General features: G+C 44.9%; 1 protein-coding gene across 1 annotated transcript in view; it reads right to left on the reverse strand.

Annotated features, from left to right (window-relative positions):
* PELI2 (pellino E3 ubiquitin protein ligase family member 2) overlaps positions 1 to 27,551 on the reverse strand; it is a 132,187-nt gene that overhangs the window by 74,851 nt on the left and 29,785 nt on the right. Inside the window, exon 2 of the mRNA XM_080926105.1 lies at positions 10,682 to 10,811. Coding sequence (XP_080782231.1) covers positions 10,682 to 10,811 — 130 coding nt within the window. The remainder of the gene's footprint in view (positions 1 to 10,681; positions 10,812 to 27,551) is intronic.

Raw genomic sequence — 27,551 nt, forward strand, 5'->3', positions numbered from 1 at the left:
AAATACCAAACAGCAGAAACCACCTGTGGGTTCCAGGTCAGATGGCGGTTGCCTGGTTACTGCTTGGGGTAGACAGTAGCCAGCAGGGTAGAGTAACAAGACCTCTGGGGCTCTGACAGGGTACTACTTCTTGACCCGGGTGTAGTTTAAACAGGTATCTGCTTTGTAAAAGCGTGTGCATGCTAAGAAAAAGTCAAAATAAATGATCTGGGGGTGTACGGAGGTAGGATGTGCACCTATAATGTATGAGGCCCTGGGCTAACACTCAGCATCACATGCTAAGCAATAAGTAGAGAGGAATTCAATAGGCAAGCTGTGTTTGCCAGAAGTGTTCTCAACTCACTGAAGACAAGGAGACTCGACATTAGTTCTACTTTGCTGGTAATTCTTAAACATCAATGCCATTTGGACGATCCAAAATGGCGCTATGGGGCAAGCAAGTAGCCTCTGCAAGTAAGGACACCTGGCGCCAAGCCCATAACAGATTCAATCCATGGACCCTCATGGTAGAAGGAGAGAGCTAGTTCCAGAAAGCTGCCTTCTAACCTCCACACATACACCATGACATGTCTGCCCATACACATACAGAATATGCATTTCTAAAAATGTAATGACAATCTTGTATTTATGAGACTAGGCTGCAAAGGAACGTAACTGTGGGGGTTAATGTTGGTTGTATGAATCAACTAAAAAGCAAGTACCAGGGCACTCCTATGAGGGACTTCCTTGGTCAGACTGGTTCAAAGAGGGAAGACCTACCCTGATGTAAGCGTTACCTCCCTTCCAGCCCAGGTAAGGAAGAGGGAAGAGGAACTGTGTTGTTTGCCTGCTTGCCTTCACTCTTGTTGGCAAGTTCACCTATCCTCTCGCCAAGGGCATTGTGTTCCTTTCCAGGTTTCCCTTATAGACCAGAAGTTCCCCAAATATCTTCCAGGCCTTCGGCTCCAAACAGGGACTGCTGAGGCATCCCACCACACGGCCTGAGCAACTGCCTGTCTCTGTGCACCAGCCACTGTTAGACCACTCAGTAACCCCCTTTTAATACACATGTATTCTACGGGTTCTATCCCTTTAGAGATCCTTGACTATCACAGTAATAAAAATGATTTAAAAAAAAAAACAAAGGCTGATAGATTGCTGACATCCAGGTTAACAATTTCAACCAGACAGTAAGTATTACTATGAACAACTTAGAAAAGTCTTTTTCTTTTAACATCTAATGTGTTTATGTTTAACAATGGTGCAACTCTACACGGAAAGTCATGCAGAACAACTCCTATGTTCAAAATGCAAGGAGTGGAACTCGGCGGGCAGAGGAAGAAAGTCTGAGGGATGAGCTGTGCTGCAGATGCGCCTTCACTTGAGAAAGCCACGTCACGGCATTCTCTTCGCTGACCGCACTCTCCAGTGAGGAAATCCACTGACCTCCAAAGTTAGTGCACTCAATGATTCAGAAACTGCTTCGTGGTAATGCTTTGCTGCTGGGAACTAAGAAAAAAATAAACTTAAATTATCAAGTCTACAGAGGAACCGACTCTAAATTCAGTTTCAGTGTTAACCTGTCAATGCACTTTAGCTACAAGTTTCTTATAACATCTCAACAGCCAGGACAGGAGCATAACTTCCATGAGCTCAGAGCCCATGCTGACTTCTAGGAGGAGTTCCTTCCGGAGACCACCTCACTAACATCAGTGTACATCAGCCAATCGCTATCACTACCGTCTGGCAGACCGCTGATGCCTTCCAAGTATTTCTCTGTCACTAGCTGGCAAATCTAAAGGATAGTGTGCCGGCCCAGGAAAGGCCCAAAGCAGGTAACCGTCTGTATAAGCTGAGTGTGTCCAGCTGGCCAGCAGGAGAGCAGAGACTTTGAGGAAAGCCAGCCAACAACTCTCACAAAGCAAAGGTGCATAGCAAACACTCTATGAGATCAGAAGGGACTTCTCTCCGAGGCTGGAGGGGTGGGGTGCCTGAGAGGTGAGAGTATGGTTGGAATGAGACTGTGCCTATGTTAACAAAGGTGGATGGTGCTGACGGAAACACAGCGCCATGAGGGGAAAGGCTACGTGGGGAACAGACAGGGAGACGAAAACAGACAGTGTGAGCTCAGAGGGCAGGTGGAAAGGGAAAGAGAATCCAGTCCAAGCAAGCATCTCCACTCGCTCAGCAAGACAAATCCAAAGGGTTCAGAAGCCACAATGTCCTTACCTAAAACACAGATGACATCTACGGAGTTCACAAATATGAGTAGTGCTGCACACAGTCACACGGGGTTTCAGAGAGGATAGGATACTTTCCAAAGAACCATGCGCTCTGAAGCACAAGAGTCTGACCAACAGCAGCCATTCCTAGCCTGTCCATGGTACCCCAACCCCTGTGCACTCCATTACCGTTTTCAGCTGCACTGGACTCAATCACTGCACCCGTACAGCATGTTACCAAAGTCACCACTGCTAGCAGACGACCTATTATCAAAGGCAAGCCTCCATCACTGGCCCTTCTGTAGAAGGGCTCTCTGCAGAACACCCTATTACAATAACCACTGGTGCTGCCAATTCAAACAAGGCAGTTTCCAATCTCAATGGTGTGTGCCCGCAGATGTGTGTGTGTGTGTGTGTGTGTGTGTGTTTGTGTGCGTGCTCACGTTGTTGACATAAGGTGTCTTCCTCTACTTTTCGGCATTTTACTTTTTGAAACAGGCCTCGAACTAAACTCAGAGCTCCCAGACTGCCTGGCCAGCACATTCTGGGGATTTGCCTTTCTCTGCACCCCAGAGATTACCAGGGTTACAGATGTGCTGACATGCTGTTGAGCGGGGCTCTTGGGTAGGCGCTGGATCTAAACTCGTGCCTTTGTTCATGTGCACCAAGCACTTTTCCCACTGAGCAGCCTCATCAGCCTGGCAGCCTCCACTTTTATGAGCAAGAATTGTATTAATTCACTTTGTCATTACAGCAGCCCTTGTCTGGCAGTCAGCGGGTTTTCTGAGCCACCTTTCTGAGGGGGAAGACAGTCAGAAGCGTGCCTCCCTCGGCTTCCTCCAGCAACAATAGGCCACTACTCTGGGGCCCTGGGCAGTACACACACCCTAGTGAAATGAGCCAACTTGCCAAGAATGCTTTTTGGTTGGTTGGTTGGTTTGCATTTTTGACACAAAATGCAGTCTAAATAAAAGTCCTATGAATTTTTAGTGCTCAATGTTTTCAAAGGGTTAGTTATAAGAAAAGACCCCCTTCCTCAATAAAAAGAGGATTCCAAGTAACTAACTGGGTCAAAATTCAACTAAGATTGATTAAAAGCATAATTATTGACAGAAAACATTCTCTAAGACTGATAGGTTAACAAGTCAACGAAATTTTGCTTTAAGAACACAGTATTTTCCCAACGAATGCATGCACTGGGTCAAAATTGTAATTACTGTATAAATGTAACGTACATAATCACAGTGTTAATTAAAGATGCCAAGCGCTAGAACCAAGATTTTCTGTTTTACTTCTCTATATTCAAAATTGTTCATCGTCTCTCGGTTGTCATTTTTCCCCCTCCATATCTTTGTCTCCTCTAACACAAGACTAAGAGCTCATCACAAGTACAGGCATTTTGTACTAAATTTCCCATTAAACGGTAAGCGTATGTTTTCTCTAGCTGCTTAACAAATCATTAAAGGCCTCTGCTGATGAAGCACGATAAGTTTTCTCGTAGATGTGTCTACCAGTATTCAGCAGGCACCCTGGATATCACACAGGTGGACAACAAGGAGTGACCAAGGTCCAGGGAAGACTGCTGCCAACACATTCCGTTTGACTGCGGTTCCTGTGACGGTAAGACCCAAGTGCTGGTTTCCTTGCTGGCTGACAGGTTTGTCTCCAGCTTCTGGAGGATGCAGGCACTCTGATTTATGGTCCTCTTCCCCCACCTCAAAGCTCCTTTTGCCCCTCTGCCATCATCTCTCTCTAAGCTATTCAGCAAAGCCCCTCCCTTCCGTTGTTGAGGGCCCTTGTGATTACACTGCCCATCTGGGTGATCCATGATAATCCCTCTGATAGGTTCCTTCCTGCCTTATTACATGCAGGATTCTGTTTGCCATGAAGGCGACCAGAGATTGAGGCACAGGCCTCTGCATCCGAATGAGCTATCTATAGAGTGCATAGGAGAGACTATCTCTTTTACTTGAAAGCCTAAGTTCTGGTCACACTACACAGCAAAGCAGAGTCACATACACACACACACACACAGTTGTTAGCACTTGAAAGTATGAAACAAGTGTTAGAGTGTGCACACGGACACACACACCTGCATGCACACACACTAGTGCTAAACTTTTTAATTGCTGAAACTAGGAAAACCCCAGTATTCAGAACCAATTCGTCACCCTGTTGGAAGTACTCAATGTGAGAATCTTGAATCAGACGTATGGTTCTAAGTTAAAATATATTACATGACATACTGAAACTGACGTGAAAGGCTCACAAAAGGCTACATAAAAATCATGCTGTTTCAAGTCCTAAAAGTGCATGTGACACTGGTTTTAAATATTTAAAAAACATTCCCATACATTTCCTAGTATCCATACTTTAAAAGTACACTCCAGTGTGGCAGGCAATGACATCAGTCACTCATCGAGTCGTCCCACTAATTTCCAAACCATCTGCTGCTTGTTAGAAACTGTTAGCATGATCCTTTCTTTGACCGAGTTGCGCATGTGGCTCAATGTCTGAGCTAGGGTTTTACTAGAGAAGCCAAGTGCTTCCGCTGCTCCAGTTAGCTGAGGGGAGCAAGCCAGAGTCTGCATACACAAGGCGCCTGCCCTCGCTGGCCTAGCAGCTCTGGCCCCTTTTGCTCACTAATCTGAATTCAATACACCTGCTCTTGTTCTGACCACTAGGAGATTGCTCACATCCACTACCATCGCCTAAGCCATGGAAATTGTTATTAGGTGTGATTTATTTTTACTTTTGCTCTACAGTATTCAATTCATAGGAATCAATGAGTTTTAAATTTTAAAGTATAAGCAAATAATGCATCACTCATATTTGTAGTCTACACAAAGTCTATGTTCAGGTAATCTATAGGATAAGTTAAGATTTTTTCCTCCTGGAGTTCCTACCAGTGTTTCTTTTCAGGTTTGGTTCTAATCTCGCCACCACATTCACCTCTATTTGGTTTCTATGTGTTTTACTATCAATTACTTGTCAACTAACCCTGGCCACATTGGCACGACGATTTCTTATTCTTAATATAAAGAAAAACTTCACAGAACATCAGTTACACGATCACCAAGGCCAAATCCTTCAAAACTCTAAGTGGCCAACTGCTACCTGGGTCTCTGCACAAGTGACTCTCCAGGGCTTTGTAAGACATCAGAGCTATGTGTAACAAGTGACAACAGGCTGCCATCAAAGCTCAACTACCTCAACACTAACCCCAGGTTCTTCCAATGCTATTTAACTCTAATGTGTATTTGAGGTGAAGTAATACATTTTTTAACGTAAAATGTTACAAAGTTTCCTTAGCTTAGCTTCCAAATCACCCAGGCATAGCAGAACAACAGGAAGAGCCAAGGAGAGGTCTTCTCCCCAGCTCCACACTGGCACCATCTGTGCAAAACCCAAAAGGTTTTTCTGTAAGCACGGCTCCTGGAAACCATTTGTCTTGAATTCTTCTTGAGAACCACAGTAAAGCTTAATGTTTTTCAGGTGTCACTCCTTCCCCGGGATCCATGAAATAAGCGGCAGCCATCACGCCAGCTTCAAAGTCTTGGGAATTGCAAAGTAAATTACTGGAGCTCTACTTGCAATGTTTGGAGCGTCACCCTCGGTGGCTCCAAAGGGCGTTTTGTTTTGTTTTTTTAATCCCAGTAGATATGTAACATTTAAACTGACATGATCATTTTCTACAAGAACTGTATTGGAAGTCAAGCTACTCTGTCAGGAAACCACGTGAACTACATGGCTCGCTCACAGATGGACTCGCTCACCAACATTCATTAGTGAAGAGCTTTGACAAGTTGCTACTTTGACCTTGTAGAAGGTGAGTCTACCAACAGTTTTACTGAAATAAATAGTTTCTCATTCTAGAAATAACACACTTTGTTTTCTATTTGTATCCAGTAGAGAATCAAGATATATTCAGGCCCATGGTTCATTTCCTAAATGGAAAAGCCTTATCAAAACACTTTGCCCGAACTATAACATACTTCACTGAATTAATTATATTTATAATAATTTCATTCATTAATTTTTGAACTTCAAACTATCAAACAGAGAGTAGAGTGTGGTGATTCATACATGTAGTCAGGAGGCTGAGGCAGGGGGACAGTGAATTTGGGGCTGAGACTACATATCACACCCTGTCTTAGCAAACAAAACCAACAACCACCACACACACTACGAACCGAAGATTAATAACCAAAATAACTATAGAGAAAACCAAAATCAAGACTGTAAAACCAAACTACTTAAAGGCAGCACCAGTGAACAATCTGTAGACACTGAGAAGCTGGTGCTGCTCCTGAAGCAGCCAGCTGCACTGTCCGGTGCCACCAAGACACACACTTCAAACGTGGACCTCCATGAATCCTGCACATCAGCTCAAGCTACTGAGCTGACACTACAGATTACATCAGCTTTACCACTTCCCACAATCACTGGGACGCTCCATCTACTAACAGAGGTACACCAACTCAAACGTGCTGCTGCTGTGTGGTCAGTCCCCAAAGGCTTAGGTGCTGGCAGCTTGGTTCCTGGTCCAGCCATGCTGAGTGGTGGCAAGAGGAAGATGGCACAGGCAGCGTCCTCAGAATGGATGAGAACTGATCTTACAGAGCAGGAGTGGTCTCAGGACCCTAGGTAAGTTCCTATCAAAACAGCGCTGGGAACAGCAACTCCAAGCTCTCTGCTCCATTTCCTGGCTAGTGCACTTGACCTGTTCCCTTCTACGCTTCCCCCATGCTGTGACAGCCACGATGCAGGGGGGAGCAGCCAGCACAGCTGAGACAAGCCATCTCTTCATAAGGTGCCCAGCACGATGTACTTTCTCACAGCCACGGAAAGAGGATAAAGACACAGACTAAAGGGCGGCCCTGGACATGCACTCATATGAGACTTAATCTTATTCTAAACCATTATTCAAATATTCATAATATTTTCCGTTATGAAATACACTGGAGGGTGATTTCTAGTTACTTTTGGAACGTGAACATACCCTAAAAAGGACATTTCTATAAAACATAATCTAAGTAAGAAAAAATTATGATGACGTTTTTCCCTAGCAATGTTGCTAAATCTAACACACAGCTGGTAAAAATATCTGTTATTGGACAGTGGTACCGTCAGGACAGCACACTGTTTACGGGTAGAGTAACGGTACACTGTTCTCCCCACATCCTAAAAGGCAAACTCTCAGTTGCCTCGTGCTATTCTCTCAGCTTAACACCACCCAACGTTTCCCATTCAGAGAAAGTCAAATCCTCCGGCTAGGCCCTGATCTCTCTGCATCCCTGCTTGGCTCTACCCCCAACGTTTCCCAGTCAGCAGCAGCTCCTATGCCCTGACACAGACTCTTCCCTGCCAACCGGGGCCACATTTGTGCCTTTTTCCTCCCAGCACTTCCCACAGCCCACAGTTGCATACGTACTCTCACAGCACTCCACTGTTTGCCCACACTGGCCAATCAGCTCCGTGCCGATGTGTCTGTTCGAGGCAGTCTATCCAATACCTGGCATGATGCCTGGGCGTGGAAGGTGCTGGATAAATATTTGTTGAATAGATGAATGGGTGAATAAAATATGAGGCTTTATGCCTATGTCAGAGATCTGCCAGAAGCAAAACAGGACTTCTGATACTTCTAACCACATTATATAATCAGGGAATACCTGTATTATTCCAAGAGCAAATATGTACACAAATAAGGGTTATACAAATAGAGATTTCGCAACAATAGCATGGGCTTGCCGTCAGTCTGCCTCAGCTTTAATGCCAGCATTCAGGGACGACTGAGGGGTCCGTCTCCCACTGACTCTACCATTGGAGACGAGGCATCTTTGTTCTGCCCTCAAACAGAGAGACAGAGGTGTTAGGAGAAAGATCAGGTCAGACACCAGTTCACTAAAATGCATAAAGGAATGAACTGGAGGTCAGCATGGGCAGCAGGGGGCAGGGACAGGGTAGGTCAGAAAAGTCAACAGAGAAGACGGGCACGGCAGCGGGATGTCGTCACGTCTAACCCCATGGCGGGAAAGACATGGAAAAAGTAATAAGGGTGTTTCCCAATACTGCCTGGCCACCAGACTACTGGCTTAAGGACTCGGTTAAGTATTTAAGCACAGAGACACTGTTTGTAACTGAATGGAGCCCAGGAGCAACAGAGCAAATGTAGCAGGAGTAGCAGTCACACAAGGCCCAGGGGGGCAGAGCCTGAAAAATTTTTTTCCAGATTACAAAGAGGGTCAAGGCCTGATGTGCCCAGTTCTGAGAATTGTGGGTAATGTGTTTAAGTGCAGACTCGCACAACTACTAAGAGATGAATGATTTAAAAATTGTGAAGCAAAAATCTAAGCGTGTAGGAAAAATGATAAAAGCTAAGATGGGAAGCAAGAGGTTGGGAGAGAAGAAGGAGGAGTCACTGAGCCCAAATTCTCCAGCACTAGCTACAATATTTCAACACAGAATGAGCTTGCATAATCAAAGCAGAATCTCTACAATGTGAGTATGTGTGTGTTTGGGGGGAATGAATCAAATTCAGGACTCTGCACACGCTAAACAGATTCCATGCTCCAGCCCTTGTTCTCTATGGCTTTTGTCGGACATTTTGTTAACATAAAACTCCTGGTTTTAAAAGGAAGTAACGGGTGTATTATGTGAAACTCCCAAAGAATGAATAAAAACGTTACGTTGAAAAAGGAAATAATAAAACAGTGCAGATTCAAAACAAAACAAGGAAGATAAATGTCAATGGTGCTACAAAATTAAAAGGGCCATATTTACACTACAAGAATATTTTTGGCGCCCACCGTGGGCTCTCAAACACTTGTCTTGTTTTCCTTCTCTAAATACTCTGGCTTGTCCTGCGCAAGATCCTGTGTTCCATTCCCAGCAGATGGTGCTGTTTAGGGAGCCTGCAGAACCTTGGAAGGGAGGCATGGCTGGTCAGGAGAAGACTGGAGGCAGCCCTATGTGCTCTGGTTCCCAGCACCATCTCTGCCTCCTGAGTCAGCAAAGTAAAAGGTTTGTGCTACAGGAGCTAACCATCAGGGACTGAGCCACTTGGCCACTGTCCCTTCACTGCCGTCATAAACTACCATCTCCCGAAACAGAGCTAGAATAAACCTCAGTATTTTGTCAGGGGTGGGTGGGGGAAGTAACTAAGACAGACTGTAAAACCTTTCTCATGTTCTTGACCACCCAAGAGCTTGCTGCTATTCCATTTCTTCCAATTCTTCAGGTCCTGATGAAGCCAGATTTACTTATAAATGCACGTCATCTCCGAGCCTTCACAGTCGCTCTCAGTAGCCAACCTTGCCCATTCCACACTACCCTTTCTCATGTTTTTGGTCCCTGGTATCTTCTTTTATGTTCACTTGTCACTATTAGCAGACAGCTGGAGCTGGTACATTCTATCAGACTCTCTCCAAGACCGTGTCACAGACTCTTAAACAGTCAAGTATCCACAGGCTGGTCACAGTTAACACTGGTATAAGAACACTACATTTGATTCCAAGGAAGCATTGTGTCCTCTGAAGGTTGGTGTTCGGTAAAAACAGAATCAATGTTTGACTTGTCTGGGGTGTTCAAAGTCATAGTCACAAACACATCCAGCAACTCCATAAGAAATATTGCACATTAATATTTTATTTAAAAGGCAGATATTGTATAGCAAATAATTGATTTTATTGAAAGAAAACTTGCCGTAAGTGTAGGATGTAAAACTGGCCATAGTGTAATATCAGTGTAAAAACTTGCCAACCAGACTGGAAACTCAAGGTATTTCTCTAGCTTATGAATCAGAAGACACATGCTTTAATTCTTTAAAAAATTAACATTTCATTCACTACAAACTTGGTCTTAGTTACTGTTTTATTGCTGTGAAGAGACACCATGATCCAGGCAACTCATAAAAACTTATTTGGTGGTCTGCTTACAGTTTTAAAGGGTTAGTCCATGATCACCATGGCAGGAATCAGCATGGGTTTTTGAAATCTCAAAGCCAACCCTCAGTGACACACCTCCTAATCCTTCCCAAGCAGTTCCACAGCTGGGGACCAAGATCAAATATATGAACCTAAGGGTGTTATTCAAACCACCACCGACTTACTGGGGAGAAATAAGCACAGTGAATGTACTATACCACTTAGACCTGTGTACTTCACATTGTATTAATCACGCAAATTCAACTCCCAGTAACAGGTAGACAGTGTAGCTACATCAACTGGCAAAAGAAAAACATCCCCTGCCACCCCTCCCCACGAGCCATCCTACAATGTCTCCAGATATGTTTGAGCGTGGGGAGTATGGAGAGGGATGCAGTGGTCACCTAGTGGGTCACAGTCAAGTGTATTGCTAAACACCTCTGCACAAACATTCCCCAGCTTCATGTAGCTGAGATGCTCTGTCCTACATCAAAAAAAAAAAAAAATAGCAGATGACAAGAAATATGAACTCCAACATTTGCCTCAGCCACCTACCTTGGATGCCTGGGGTGTGGAGACCACGTGGATTGTGCTGGGTTTGACACCGTTGGCCTTGGTCCGCTTATAGAGGGCAAATCTGCTTTTCCTTCTGCCCCTGTCACCATTAGGTAAAGCACCATTGTACCTAAAGTAGAGACAACAAAAGCCTTGAGTTGCTTGTAAGTTTTAGAAGTGTTAGGTGTGAGCATTAGAGCTAGAGGACAGGGATGGCCAGAAAGCTGCTGGCTGAACCCCTACGGAAGGAGAGGGTTGCGAGCAGATTTCAGCTGTAATAAAGCCCAAATCACTCCCAGAGACTTCATTTAAAAGTGATGGACAAGTAATTATAGGTTTCCTATTCTATAAAGACAGACTCTTCGAATCTTTCTCAGAAGAGACAGGGATATAAATAAGCAAATGAGCATTCTGCAGAGGCTACAAACTCTGGCTGGATCCAGCTAGAGCCGGTCTAACAGACCTCGGGAAAAACACTTGAGAAATATTTTAAATGAACTAGTATGCTAATTAAATTGCATCTCTTACTCTCAAATCATGTTAATGCTTCTTTATCCGTAAAAAGCCTTAATTTAGTTACTTTCTTCAGAGCTTTGAATCCTGTCTGCATTCTCATTTGTTTGAACTCTATACAGCTAGGTTAACAGAAAGAAAGAAAAACAGCTTGTACAAATTATACATGAGTTTTACCCTGCTCCAAAAAAACTTGGAACATAAACAAGTCCTGAGGTAGAATGCTTATATTTAGCTAATGCCAGAGCTTTAAGAAATTCAGGATTACAGCTGACAGTTGGGTTTCAACAGCATATACTAACCATGGCTTAACTACTAATCTCTGAATGTTTTAACCGGCATCCCATGTGGCCATGTGGATTTGAGTAAGACTCTTCGCTGGCACCATGGCAGAACTTCCTCCCAAGAGAAGATGTGAATGAGTATCTTATAAAATTTACTAGGATAAACACAGCTGCTCTAAGGCCCTCTGAGAACGCCAAAGAGAAGGGCCACAGATCTGGTGGCCCGTGACTACTCTGTCTTAGCCAGCAGACCCTTGGCTTGACTCCTCCTACTCTGTACAGAAGAGAGGTGTGGTGGAGGTGTGGGGTGAGGCCCCTGGGAACTGAACACATTGAAACAAAGGGGTCTGGGTGTATTTGTAAGGGCTGAGTCAATAGCTCTACCAGACAGTGGTTTGACATGACCACCGAAGCTATTTGAACTGTGCCTGTCATCTGCTTCCATGCCCATCCCAGCAGAATGCCAGTTTCCTAAGGGTGTCTCTAAAGAAAAAAAAATAAGTTTGTGTCAAATTTTGGAAGCCTCTTTCCCTCCGAGGCAAGATTTTCTGAAGATGTATGTTTTGTCTAAGTCGACCATCACTTGTGTCAATCACCACAGACGGACTTGAATATATTGTGGTCACTTAATGCGTGGTCAGTAGGCTGTGTGTGTGTGTGTGTGTGTGTGTGTGTGTGTGTGTGTGTGTTTTATATGGAGACACGTGAACCAATTAAAGCCAGGGCAGTGAACAATTTGAAGAGGTGTTTGTCATGCTGTGGAGGACACAAACTACAGTTCTGTCGAGGTGTCCTGTGCCCTACAGTTTCCTCACTCATAGTCAGGGGAGCCAGGCCGGGCAGTGTGACACAGGCCGGGCAGCGTGACACAGGCCGGGCAGTGTGACACAGGCCGGGCAGCGTGACACAGGCCGGGCAGTGTGACACAGGCCGGGCAGCGTGACACAGGCTGGGCAGTGTAGCACAGGCAGGCAGTGTGACACAGGCCGGGCAGCGTGACACAGGCAGCGAAGCTCTCTGCTCAAAACTGCACTCCCTTCTCCCAGTGCTCCTCTCTGCTCACACAGCCACTCCCTGTCTGGGAAAGAGGGTACTGCCAGCATCGTCCCCTGACCCTCTCTACCTTATACTTCATCCAATCTGGTCGACGACATCCTCATCCTAGGACACCTAAAACTGGGATGAGGGACAACTAACCATTTCCCATGGGTGGCCCGAGCCACACAAACACAAAGCTGTGGGAATGTCACATTTTGGCTGAAGCAGACAGTGAGGGGAGACAGAATCCGTAAGGGCTTTCTGGGCTCAGATGTCCTCTAGGCCTCACTCATGAGAGGCTGTTTCACAGCCTCAATGTTACAATCAGCACAAAGGGAAGGAATCAGAAATGCCAACCCGTTCAGGAACAACTTAATTTAAACTGCCTGTGTTCGTGCATGGACGCACAGATATGTAGGCCAGACAAGTACCGCAGCGCGTGCACAGAATGCCCATTCACTGTAGCTAGACAATGACAAGAGCAAAGTCCTACCGGAGGCAAAACACTGGAGGGAGGGCAATGGCGAAGAGAGTCGAGTTTCTCGTTAGACTGAGCACTTCAGCCCTACACTCAGTGTTTGCCAGCGCCCTGACTCCAATCTGTAAGGAGCGAATACAACAGTGCCAGAAACACACAGGCCAAGGGGTGATAGCGGTGCACAGAGCAGAAGACACTCTGGAGTTGTTGTGTATCGAAGCCAGAGGATTAGATGTGGAACACACACCAAGTTCTAAGTTCCAGAAGAGTAAAAGCCATGGGAAGGCGGGAGGAGCAGACAGGGCAAGACTCCAAGAGCAGGATCCTGCAGAAAAAGGCTCTTTCCATAAGGAGAATAGGGAGTCTGGTAGGATTTGCTCAGTGACAGGACCAAGAAAGTACTCAAATAAGGAAACAATTCGGGATGAGCTCACATGGGCCGTGCGAGCCACATCCGTGCAGAGCAGCGCCCTAGCCTGAGCGGCAGGCAGGATATGGGTGCTGTGTCCCCAAAACAAATCCTAAGCACATCCTGGAGTCTATGGGTGGATCTTTCAGAAAAGGACAAAGGCTGTCAAGATGAAGCCATGTTAAACTGTTGGTGGGACGTAACTCTAATGACAAGCATCTTTTAGAGGCACTCTGAAGCAGAGGACGAGATCACGCAAAGATGGAAGGGAACCCACAATACACAAGCATGCTCTAAGGGATTCCTGAAGCCACCTAGTGCTGAATGAAAGAAGGAAGGCTCTCCCCTGCAGCCATCAGAGGGCACAGGGCCCAGTCCACATCTTGATCTCAGTCAACCTTAAGCCACCCAGAATGGTGAAAATGTAAACACACACCTGTTGGTATAAGCTATCAAGTGGGTGCTCCTTTATTATATAAGCCTAGAAAATTCCACAGGATGAATCAATGCAAAATGGTGAAAACGGGCAAAAGCATGATAAAGATGTGGCATTAAAAAAAAAAAGAAAAACAGCATCACTAGGAAGTTCATTTAAAAGAAAGAAAGAAACAAACAAAAAACCACTACACCCCAGAGACTCTAATGCAGCATGGGACTCAGGATCCACAAATATGTGACCCTCTACAGGATGGACTTATCTAGGAGAAAAATCCAGAACAATTCAACAGTATGGACAGAGAAAGGAAAAATCTGAGAGATTCTAGCCTGGCCAGGGTGAGGGAGCTTCTAAAGGGAGCTCTGGAATTATCCAGAGATAACAAGCAGAGGACAGCTGCCACGGGCCCTGTTAGATAGTCACTTTTCCCTGGGAGGACTCCCGTTATAAACTTTATATACTTTGTAAACACACACACACACACACACACACACACACACACACACACCCCAGAAGTCTCAGCAGCCAGGCCCCTCCCCAAGACCTAACTGTCCTAGCCTCTGTAACTGTCACAAAAGTCATCTCCAGCCCGCCAACAGGACCCTCCTCAGATTACACTAATTTTAGGTGAAAAGTCTGAACAAAAGCCACCAATGAATAGGGAAACCCACCAATCCCCGAACTTCTCACAGAAACCCATCAATTCCTGAGGTCCCCTAAGTTGGGACTTGAAATCCTACAAATCCTGGAAATCTCCGTGCTTGAAAGCCTCCCCAAAACTACCCCCATATAAACATCGTGCTTGGTTCAATTTCCCTCCAAGGAACACAGGCGTGTTCCCTCCCAGGAACATAGGCGGGCCACCTCTGAATTCATCCCTCCACACCCTGGACCCTCCACAAAATCACTTTTTGAGATTTGCTGCCTGGTGTGGCTCTCTCACCAGAAGAAGACAAGAAACAATGAAGAGAAGAGGCAAAGAGAAGGCTGAGCTCCTCAGCTCAGCTGGAGATCCCCTCCCCATGGGCTGCAACACCTCTGCTGAGGAGGCTTCCTCTCAGAGCTGTGTGGTTCCTGGGTTTGAGTCAGAAAGGCCAACTTCTGGGACCTTTGCCATGGGATGTTAGCTAAAGCAAAGGGAATGAGCAAGAGCCCTGCAAGAAAAGGGTGCAGAGGAGGGAAGCAAAGAAAGCTGAGGCGCTGCTTACCCACGAAAACCACTGCTGAAAATCGCCATTCTTAGACCCGGTCAAAAGGATCGAGCCCAGGACAAAGTTTTATCACAAAGACAGAGCAGACCTCCATGAGTATCTAACCAGGTCCATGGGGCATGTAAGCAAAAAGGAGCAATGGTGGTCTGGAACAGAACAGGTCACGGTGACCTCACCATCTTCACACACTAAACAGAGCTAATGCCTCCAACGCCAGGCGCCCCTAGCGGCTCCATTCCTGGAAAGCACCGTGCAGCCATCACCAGCTCCCAAACGCACCATACACTGACTCCTTCAGCCTCCGGTCACTCGATTTTTGTCTCGGATGGAAAAGTGCCTTTCGTCATCCAGCACGAATGCCCAACGTCCTTCCACCCTTTCCTCTTCAAGGTCTCTCAGAGGATGTCCTACCAAGGAACGTGTCAGGTGGGTTGGGTCACAAACCCCTCATTACTGCTCCACTGAGAAGTGGAGTCTAACTTCCTCTTCCCTAACTGTGGGCTAACCTCCATGGCTTACAACTTACTTGCCAACAAGATGCGGAAGGAGGCGAGAGTCTGAAACCTCCCAAGACAGGTATGACACTTGGTCGCCTCTGCTGGGGACCCTGAGGACCTGAGGCGCTGTGCTTTAGAATGGCTGGCACTGCTTTCATAGCCCATGCTGATGCCCAATCGATTTCAGGTCCGGAAGCTTCTAAGGACTGGCTCCCCCACCCCCCAGCCCCCAATCTGGTCCCGTTATCCCTAGAGAACCGGGACAGGGTTGGGGAAGTCGAGGCACCTGGCAACGTGCACCAGAGACCAGCAGTAGGCACCAGCAGTGTTTCTGCCAGTTAGGTTAGTGAAGCACCTTTGCTAAGGCAGGCCCAGGCAGAAAGGCAAAATTCTGCTTGTGGAAGCAAAGCGGCACTGCTCACAGGAGAAGGTCAGGATGCCCTCTGCCTGGCTAGCCTTTCACAGTGAATCTGTAGGAACAGAGCGCCCGGGTGCTGCTGACTCATCCGCTGTAGCTGCTGAATGGGGTGCTCTGATTTGACCCCACAAGGTGCCTTTCAAGCTTCACATAAAAATAATAATAATAATAATCTGAGGATTTTTTTAAAAATCCATTTACTTCATAGATGAGGGATTAAAAACTGCAAAGATTCAGAGCCAACGTAATAAACTTACGTGAAATTTTTAAAATAAGGAAAATCCTTTGGGGGGGAAAAAATCCACCCAAGTGTTAAAGGGATTCCTTTGGTTTACAACACAGAGTTCATATATAATGCCCATCAATACCACTTTTTATTTCCTGACGAGAAACCTGAAATGAGGGCATGGCTCTTAGGCTAGTGAAAAGCTCAAACTGGGGAAAAAGCAAGAGCCTTAGCAGGTAGGAAAGGTCATGCAGAACCCAAAGCCACGCCCGGTTCTATCCAACTCCAAATCACACCCTTTCCTGAACACAGCCAAGACAAGGTGGCATCAGAGCATGTCCTGAAACACAACCGGTGACATCCTCTTGAAACAATACCTGCCACCTGCAGATTCACTTGTTAAGAAGAAGAAAGAGGAACAGACAACACCGAGAGAAGGGGTGACAGGAGCGTCCATCCTGGAGTCACTGAAGGGCCAATGAGCTCTTACAGCAGCATCCCTGTGGAATAAGGAACTATGGCCCCACAATGGAGGCAACACAGGCATCCAACAGTCACATCCCAGAGACAGTCAGGGTTTTCGTAACTGGCCGGAGGCTCTGCTTTCCTTTCAAAGCAACATCTGTCACTTTCTCGAGTAAATCACAAGCAGCTACTATACCAACAGCATGTGGCCCAGCAACAGTAGGCAGGTAAGGCTGCGGCTCCTACTGACTCACGGCGGAGTCCTGCTCCGACTGGAGGGAGATGCTTGTGAACCTATGGCCTGCCAGCAAGGTTAGTCTTGACCCCCTTACTGTTTAACTTAGCGCACGGCTGTCTGGACCTCTGTCCTAACGAGCCATAACACCCAGAGACGCACTGTTCCTCTGTGCACAGCACTGCTGCACACTGCGCTCTTGTAAGTAGCAGGATTGGTCTGAGCCGGAGCAGTAATGATGGCATCCCGGAAGCTTCCCTCTGAAGGTAACCAACCTGCAGCAGCTCTGTAAACGCTGGTTCCTTCGGGAAAGGTTCCCAGCTTTGGCATCAGATGCCTTTCAAGTATCAACTTCTTGTCGGAAACGGTGCCTGCTCCAAGGAGCCGTTCAAAAAAATATTAAACGTGAGACACATACATGTTGTCATGCTAAGGGATGGGATAGGAGGAGTCAAGACTGAAACCTGAGTCGTGACAGATTTAGCCAGGTGGAGAAGGTTGTCAGTGTAGCAACAAACCTATACTGATGGGTGCTGGTGAAATAAGTTAAATAGGAATAAAAGAAATCAAAAGTTTTACCTTTTAGTGCTGGGTAAGCCCATGACCACATAAATTATCTACCACGAAGATGGCCCCCGGCCTCTAATGGTACTCTGTGCCTCATGATGCTGTCTTCCGTAGCCGACCTATGTGACACCTTGCGTCATCCAGCATGTTCGTTTTCCTTCTCCCTTTTGGAAGGTGGTTATCTTCTAAGCAGTTCCTTCTGTCTGCATCGCTTCCCTACATATCTACACCATGCTTTATGCAGAGCAAAGACTCACCAAACAACCAGTACATCAGTGTGGGAACACAGACAGCAGGTATCCTAAGGATCGGGATCCCCCAAGTGTGGCCGACCCCTTTTCTTAGCTTAGCTGGGGCTCTACCTATCAAACTGTATCCTCAGCCACAAATTACCAACGTAATCAAAGAGTAGTTCTCAAACGCTTCCACGCAGTGTGGACACGGGCATGTGATCCAGCTCTAACTCTGGCGTCCTGTGCGACCCATCTGAGAGGGCGAGTGGGTCGGTCATTTCTTCGAGTCCTACTACCACTAGAGTGGACAGATGACACGCAACTCTTCACAGCAATAAAGACGGTTTGGTGATGCTGCAGGTCACCTTCTGCTTGTCCTCCTGATAAAATACTTCCAAAGACCGAACCTTACAAAGCGACGCCCACCAATATCAACAACACAATTCTAGATGCACCTTCAGCTGAGATTCGCCTGCCGTTCCCAGGCAGGCTGGGATGGTTTGTCTATGCTTGGCTTCAGGGCTTGGCACTATTAGGAGGTGTGGCCTTGTTGGAGTGGGTGTGACCTAGCTTCCTGGAAGCCAGTCTTCTCCTAGCAGCCTTCAGATGAGGATGTAGAACTCCCAGCTCCTCCAGCACCGTGCCTGCCTGAAAACTGCCATGTTCCCACCTTGATGATAACAGATTGAACCTCTGAACCTGTAAGCCAGCCCCGATTAAATAGTGTCCTCTCTAAGTCTTGCCTTGATTATGACATCTGTTTACAGCAGTAAAGCCCTAACTAAGACACAGGCACACCCACAAGCCTATCCCTCCTCGGTGTCAAAAAGCCTGGTGTGGCTAAGAGAGGTCTGGATCTGGGCCCACCTACAATCCCCCGAATACCCCTACAAAGCCCCTACACTTCTTTAAAGGTTTCTGCAGTGTGGACTCTGTCCAGTGCACTTCGGAAGGCCTGACTCCTGACACCAGCATCGTTAGCACCATACCTACACTGATCCCTGGACAGACACTTTGTTCACTATGGCCTTCATTCAATTCTTACCGATTCTTGAAGGTCAATGTTCCTCTACTTCTTTCTCCAAGCCTGCTACATACATATATACATGCATGCATGCATACATACATACATAAAGTAAGGGGGTTGTAAAGAAAACCTAGTGTGCCTAAACAGTAAGACATATTCACAAAAAAAAGATATTTACTATTTAATATTCTCCTCTGCCTCCTTGAGGTTTTCCTCAAGTCTTCATTTCATACAAGTCAGAATCAAGCAAAGTAATTTTTGCCCTTACTGTGCTAAGGCTTGACTTTTAAGCAAATCTTTTTCAGGAAACCTGAAGAGGGTAGACAAAGAACCAGGAACAAAGAGAGATACTACTCTCTCTGTCCAAATACTATTTCTTTCAGGTTACTTCCTTTAGTCTATCTCTGGAGCCAACAAGCTGAAGTATCTCCAGCTAAGGGATTTGGTACCCAAGCTTTTGTCGGGGATGGTTTACTTTACTGGTGAAAATTTTAATTATTTTCCTGTAGTCATTTCTTTCTCTAAAAGAATAAAAATGCTACCATCAGAAGGAGTAAGGGGAAGCAGGAGATGGGCTTACCCGTCTTATTATTGTTTCTATTACTTGCAGTTTGAGATCACATGAAGAATAAACATCAAGGCTTGGTTATGAATTAATGTCTTCTATATACTGAATACATTCCTATGCTTCAATAATAAATTTCAAATTCTAGTAAATTTTTTAGACATCAAATTCCATGTATTCCTTTTTCATGACTTTTCTATTTTGATTTGGTCTCTTACTACCAAAATTAAGACAGTCTGGTATATAAACCATAGGTGTCAGACGAAAAGCCCAGTCCCAATTCTTTATGAGTAGAGATCCTGATCCTGCTAACGCTGAAGCTCCAGCCATATCCTTTATGTGGGTCAGGCCACAGGAGGACCTGTTCTAGTCAGTGTGTGGGATGACCAGGGTTAAGACAAGCAGAGGTTGGAAATGTGCTTGGTGGTGAAACAGTCTTTGGGGACCTGTTTAAATGTAGTTGTGTATTCATGTATTTTAACTGCATTTATCCTACACTGTGGATGATGCTTATTCCAAACAAAGAGGCCAGTAACAGATATGAGAGACTTTCCTTAAGTTGTTGGTCCCTGTCCTGGAGACTCCACACATAAGGGCTAGTGCCATTGTTCCTCCCAACTGCCTATGGAACTTGATGGTAAGATACTATTGATGAGGACACCACACATGTTGGTCTTAGGTCACGGGGAAACCACATAGGTACTGACCGGGACTCTTCCTTTCTGTTGATTCTGACAGTGCTAGAAAAGGGAAGAGGGTGGTCTTACCCAGTTGTGAACTGTATGAACTGCGACCACTTTCTGATTGGATTTAAGACCTACTCCACAGAAGGAAACATGCCTGTTACTGAAGATCTGACCCAAAAAAAAAAAAAAAAAAAAAAAAAAAAATGCTCGGGATACTCACAAGCCCAGGGTTGAACCTATATGGATGGACACTGAAGAGCCTCTAGCCAGCTAGAAAATTGCCAACATGGCTTTGGCTGGCCTTTGCCATTCCCTAGAACTTGCTAGAAAAAAAATAATATTACATTCCTAAAGCAAACCCCAAGATCTATTCCCTTTTTCGGCCACTTCCTCTTCCTGAGGTCCTGTAGGTTGATGTCAAGGCAATACATGATTGGACAGTGAAGAGGTAGGCGGGGAAAAGTCTAGGAAAACGGAAGAGGAAGGAGTAAGGGAGATTTGAGAGCAGGCATGATGGAGGCAGATGTGGATGTTTCTCTCAGCGCATCTCTAGATTGATAAGGTTGTTACATTCATTTCTAAGGGTTTCTATGGGTCAATTTATCTTATCTAGATGGGCAGTTTTTATCTCTGTCCACTGGTTGTAACCACATTGTGTAGAGGATTTGCAGATTGAGAATTTAACATATAAACCTGTTTGATAAGTTAATCATTGTGGAGTCGTGTTTCTACTGGGTGGTGGAGGAAAGTGAATGAGAACACGTAGGGGCAGTGGAGTGAACCGTGCCTGAGTCCTAGAAGCTGCACGGAGCCCCTAAATTAGAGATACCCACAGTGCCATGTGGCCTCACGGGAGCCGGACTTAGCACGGGGTAAAAGGTTTCCACTTTTTAATATTTACTGCAACAAGGTCCAGAAATCAAAGCATTGAAGTCCAGCAATCCCACTTTAGCTCACCTAATTAACATGTCCACCTAAAATTAAACACCTCGTCCTAATAAGGATTTCCCCCTTTACCTTTATAACCCCCCCATTTTCTTATGCACCACATCTGTGTCCTCTCTATCCAGGGGCAGCCCTTTGTTCCCTCACTCTCTTGTTCCTTTCCCCTTCTCCCTCATCCTCTTCCTCAGGTCTTTTCTCTTATTTACTGCCTTCTGTTCCTCTAGCAAATAAATCGCCTTTGTGCTGAGAATTTGAACTCGGGAATCCTGGTCTGACAATGATCCCTTCAAACACAGCTAACAAGCCACCTTCTATGTTTGTAGGGCTCTACAGTACTTTAGGAGATCTCAGACCTCCTCGGAGAAGTCCCTTTGTGCAGCAGACAACGGCTAACACATAAGTTCACAAATGGTCAGAGAGCAGAGAATCAGGGCTGGAGGAATATGCTCAGCCACAAACAGGACAACTGTTATCACACCCCCTCTTCAAAGCTCAGGACCATCTAGAAAGAGGCAGAAAGAATGAGCCAGAGGACAGGGAAGACCAGAGCAAAACCACATCTTCCAGATGTGACAGGACCACTGCACTCATGAATTCACAGAGACTGTGGCTGGATACAAATAATAAGGCCAGTCAATACTCTCGTATGCAAAGGGGTTTATGAGCTTGGTCCCAGCCCTCACTGAGGCATGGGAAGCGGGAGATTCTCTGGGACGGAAAGGTTTCTTTACAGATGTGGCACCTGGTGGGTCAACTATACTCTAGTGGATGTCCCACGTTCACAAGTGGTGGGCAGCACAAACTGGAGTCCATAGAGGACAAAGGCTGTGGCCTGTGAGGGTAGCAAGGTGTGTGTAGATCAAAGGTGAGAAGGGGAGAAGTTGAGGCCGAATACAATAAAAATACATTTTGTGAAATTCTCGAAGAAAAATACAAAATTTTAACTAAAGAAAAACATCTCGAGTGAATGGAATAAGAAACAATGCTACCCCACCAAAGCCGCCCCCCCCCAATTCTCCCACTGGGTGGTAAATGATTGTTGCTTAAAGCAGCTGGTTCAAAGTAGCACACGCAACAATTAGGTGACTTCTGCATCTCAAAGGCAAATTAAGTAGCTTCTTTAGTACTTAATGACTTCTGAGGCCAAATATGTACATTAAGTATCTTTTCAAACTTTTATACATGAAGAAAAAGTAATTCAGAAAGGTAAGCAAAAATTAGAGATAATTTTAAGTTTATCCCCTTTAAAATTGGTAAAAAAAAAAAAAAAAAAATTCAAAATGTGTACCATAAGAAAATGTTTGATACATCTAACTCTCTTTTTTTTTTTTTAATTCTTTTCCTGTTGTATTTTTCTCAAGATATTTTCCCCCAAATTAGTTGAGAACCATGATATTGAGACCTCAAAAACAGGGTGGGTGAACACAAAGGAACAGGCAGGAAAAAGTGCAGCTTACTCCCAGGGGCTGGAGATATATATATATATATAGAGAGAGAGAGAGAGAGAGAGAGAGAGAGAGAGAGAGTTGGAATGCATCGGTCTTCTGTGCTAGTCATCCTCGCCCTCACCCCTCTCCTTCCTCTCCTTCTTCCTCATCGTTATCTTCTTTACTTTTACCCTCCTCTCCTTCTTCATCATCCATATCGGGAACCAAATGGTACTGCAAGGGATGATGGCCTCTCCTAACTCAGCCCCTGCGTCAGGATGCTCAGTGAAGCAGGTGAAGAAGCTCTGGCTCCTTGTGCTGCCTCCTCCCAGTGGCTTTATTCTGCATTTGACTTGACGGTTTTGTCAAATCCTTTGCAGATTTCCACTGATCTTGGTGGACTTTGAAGATGGGTCACCACTCTCATTCAGATGAAACTCTTCGGAGAGAACCTTATTTTTACATTTGATTTTTTTTTTTCAATTAATCATGTCCATTAAGATCTATGGTCCCTAAACCTATTAATACCTACATACAATGATTTTAATCTCACATAATCAGTCACAAAAGAATCAAGATAAAATTACCTATTATTTAGCAAAGAACCGAGCCTTTAAAGTTTGTCTGCACACAAATCCTACCTCAACAAGAAGTCTCCAGAAAGAGCATTTCCATCACCCTTTGAAGAAAGGAAGCATTTTTAACTCAGCACTAGCCAAGTCATCAAAATCAGCATTAAGACAAGGTGTTATTTCAAAACCCAAAACTTAAGGCTAGAAAGAAATCTGCTCATTGCTCCCACACTTCAGAGTACTAAGCCAGATACATAAGCCTGCACTGGGATGTCCTCTGTACTGTCCCAATCCACAACACTGGAAGTCACTTCCCATGTCTTTCTCTTGATTAAAATTGTCATGGCATGCCTCTTCCTACTCCCAAACAAACCGTGCCAATGTGTTTAAGCTTCATTGTGCACAGAGATGCTTTTAAGAATCTCACAGAAAGGCAGACAAGGCAGGGCATGCAGAAACTCTGAAGGCTACTAATACAGAGAACGTGTTACTCAAACTCACTGGTCTTCTCCTACCTCTGCCTGGTGCACTCTGTCGCCTTCAGAGCCCGCTGGTGGCTGGGCCCTCCTCACTGCACCCTGACTGGCTCAGAGCTTACACATTACCTGCAGAAAGGCTTCCGTTGTCACTGCAGTTCGTTGTGAGGTGTTTTAGCCTCGCTCAAGTATTCATGGCAATTTTTTTTTCTGAGACAACGTGACGGTGTCAGATATAAAAGTTTTAATGAGCCTCAAAGAGTAACATCATTCACAGCTTCCAAGCACCTGTCAGCCCTCCGTGGATGGCTCCTTTTCCCTTGACTCTCCTATAGCTGAACTATAAGACTTCGGAAATATTCGAAATAAAAATCCATACAGAGTCAGGCTCCAAGATGGAAAGACCTTTAAGCAGGCATATTAGCTGCAGGAGAGCAGATGAAGGCTCAAGGTGAAGAAGCCCAAGAGGGCCTCTGAGCCTCTGAGTAATAAGTGCCATGCCCCAGCCGTACTTGACAGCGGGATGCTGCCCACAAGCCTGGGTCATTAACCCATTGCTTCAAAAGGAAAGGCTTCACGGCCACCCTAAAAATAGGTATGTACATTGCCTTGTCAATGAGCGAACAGCATACTATACGCAAAAGACCACATAATCTTAATGGAGGGACAATGGTTATCAATTATTCAAGAACTGAGGCACACCCGAAATCCACCCCCTCAATCGCTCCATTCACAAATCCCTGAAATACAGGGAACAGTAGGAAGCTGCAGTCACAGGGAGAGCCACAGCTCACAAACTGTAAAGGATCTTACACTTCACCATATGAATCTCCACTCTTTAATATGGTAGACGGAAGCCATGAGAAGAGATTCAAGTTTCAGTTTAAAGTTAAGTGAAAATTAAACCTAGTTTAAGGCAGCATATTAGCCCACTGCCTCATGCCCAGGATGGCTGCCATGCGAAAGGTCTACTAGCCCAGGCTCACATTTTCTAGCATGTCAAGTTAGGGGGGGGGGGTCATTAAAATCACATGACCAATCAGCAGAAGAGCCCTGAGTCCTAGTTCAAGTATATCCTCAAGATTTCCAGAATCTGACAGGCTTTGAAACACCTGGACTAGAACATTCTCAAACTCCATCTCTCTGCTTGACTCCCACCCCCATACATACACACTCCAACTGGGGATTAAGAAAATGTTCTATTGCCTTTTGAGGGAAAAATATTCTGGCATCAAAAATATTTTTCTGCTTGGGGCTGACGCATTTCCCCTAGAGACACACTTTGGAATTTACAATGTAAGCTACTTACCAAGTGTGATTTACCCACAAAAGTTCATCTTACAAACATCTTACAAACAGACCCTGCAGATGCCAAACAGGCATTGATAAACCAGACTGCCAGACCGTTTTTAAGAGCCTAAAATATCACTTCATCACCACACAAAACTTTTTAGAACATTCATGAGGTAAATATGAACGGACATAAAGTTTCAAGAAAATAACATGATTACTCATCTTATTTGTGAATCAGGAATATTCTCATAAACATAATAGTAGCGATTTGTTTCACTTGAAATATAAAAGTTTGACATGTTTATACATCAAGTGGATGGTTGGAAGTGAGAGCACCTTCATGGAAGCAAGGAGAGTGGGCGGGGAATGGGAGTGGGGGGAAGGGACTAACATTCGAAATGTAAATACAGAGATATCCAATTAAAATGATAATAAAAAAGAAAAAGAAGAAATTATACTCACAAATCTAGAGAAATACTGGCAGCAATACAAAAAGCACAGTATCTAATAGCGAATTTCTTCTTTAAAAACAAAAACACAGACACCATTACAGAAAATCAACCAAGAAAGGCCAAGAGCGACTTACAAAGCAGCTATGGCAAACAGGTGAAAAGTTTAAAATGTTTGACCTTATTAGGAATTTTAAAATGTACTGTTCGCCTATCAAATCCTGATAAGCCTCTGGTGAAAATATTAACTGGTGTTAATTCCTCTGCAAAACGACTCAGCAACACACAGCAACACCCTTCTAAAATGCTCACATACCTTGACCTAGAAATTAAAATTTGAGAGCTCCATCCAAAGAACATAATTTTGAAATTAAAGCCAAGTTTTATGCACAAACATTGTCAACTATGTTATTACTTGTTATTACAAATAACAGCAAATGCAGAAATGTTCAGTAATAATGGATCAATTTGTACAATTCTGCATGATGAAACACTTATCCCAAATTCGTCATGACAATGAAACAGGAGTATAAAAACTAAATAGAAAAAAATGTGTGTGATATCCTCTTTCACACTAAACATGTTCAATATGCATGGGACAGCAAAAGCAAAAGACATGTAACATATTAACAGTGTTTGTTAGAGCTGTATGGTTACGTTTTTATTCATGGTCTTCTTGTTTGGATTGAATGCCTGTGCTGAATCTATTTCTTTGAGTTAGAGAGGGAGGGAGGGAGGGGAGGGGAGGGAAGGGGAAGGGACAGGAGGGGATGGGAGGATTTATATAGCTCAAACAGGTTGTTTACTCCCCAGTAGTGCAGCAATGTTCTAGTTATAATTGAACTAGGGTCCAAATATAAAATCAGCCCATAGGATGTGAAGCTTACATAGGGGCTCAACAGGACAGCACAGCGTATCCAAAACGTTGTGGCCACTGCCATGCCCATATGTGCATGTCTGTGACATACAGGAACGCTAAGTAATACAGAGACTCAGTGATGCCCTCCTCCGCCTTACACAGTATGTTAGTGAGGCTGTTCAGCTACCAAAGGACAGCAAAACTACCTCTGTATGCTTTACGGCTGTAGCTTCATTTTCAATAACATCCCCGTTTCTACTGGAGATGCCACTGACATGATTCTTCTAATGCTACACGGAACTGTAATCAGGCTGTTAACTTTTGTGTAAATTTCCAAAGTGACAGACATCTGAAGACATACTTCGGCTAATTTTTCACTTGAATTTAGTTGTTCACTACTGAATTCCTATTGCTCCAATCAGGACGTGCGGCTCACCTCTGTCCTCAACGCTGCCTTCCCGCTTGCTTCACTGCAGAAACCGGGGTCTGACATTCCACTGACCCAGACATGCAGTCTACACTGCATGTCCACATGTGGTATAAACTGCAGCACTTCAGAGTATCCGTAGTTTGCATGAAGGACAAGCTGGGGGAAGTCGGTGCGGCTCACTCAACAAGTCAGGAAGCTAGAACACTTCTTTCCAAACTAACCCCACTTTAGACATGTCTTCTGTCGCCTTTCCCACAGTTCTCCTCTCCCTCCACCATGTGTGGGTCAAAGCATGCTGAACCCCAGAGTCACCTGTCTCACTGGCCTGTTACACACATACATTACTCACTCCTAGAGTGCTGCTCCGGATGGCAAGGTTTGGAACTGCCTAGGTCCGTGTGTAGCGTACAGCATAGTCTCCACCCATGCTATTTCCAGGATGATGGTGGCAAGGAGGGTGGAGGGGTGGTCTGGAGTTTCACGACACCTCCACTCACTTCCTTAAGCATGCACTTTCAAACTGTCAGCAACGGGAATGGATTTCAATCTGTGAAATACACTATACAATCATCTTTTTCCAAATACATCTTCAATAAAAAATGAATATCCGTGCCTACAGTGGTATCTCAGTGGTTAAGGGCACTTGCAGCTCTTTCAGAAGGCCCAAGTTTGGTTTCCAGGACCCACAATGGTCTCACAACCATCTCTGACTCAAGCTCCAGATGGCACAATGTCCCCTGTGTAGGCACATGCATGTATAAATAAAAGTAAAACATTAAAAGTTTAAAGCATTAATGTTTAAATGAATGCAATAGGGGCTGGAGAGATGGCTCAGTGGTTAAGAACACTGACTGCTCTTCCAGAGGTCCTGAGTTCAAATCCCAGCACCCACATGGTGGCTCACAGCCATCTGTAATGGGATCTGATGCCCTCTTCTGGTGTGTCTGAGGACAGCTACAGTGTAAGCACATAAAAAAAGTAAATAAATACATCTTAAAAAAACAAACAAACAGTTACAAACAGAATTCTCTCACAATTTACTTCTTTGGTATACTAATAGCAAGCCAGGGTGATGGAAGAAAATAATGAAAATATCTAAACTGTAAACAAGAGTCATGTTTAATCCCAGCA

The sequence above is a fragment of the Micromys minutus genome (assembly GCF_963924665.1).
Source record: "Micromys minutus genome assembly, chromosome: 12".
Classification (NCBI taxonomy): domain Eukaryota; kingdom Metazoa; phylum Chordata; class Mammalia; order Rodentia; family Muridae; genus Micromys; species Micromys minutus.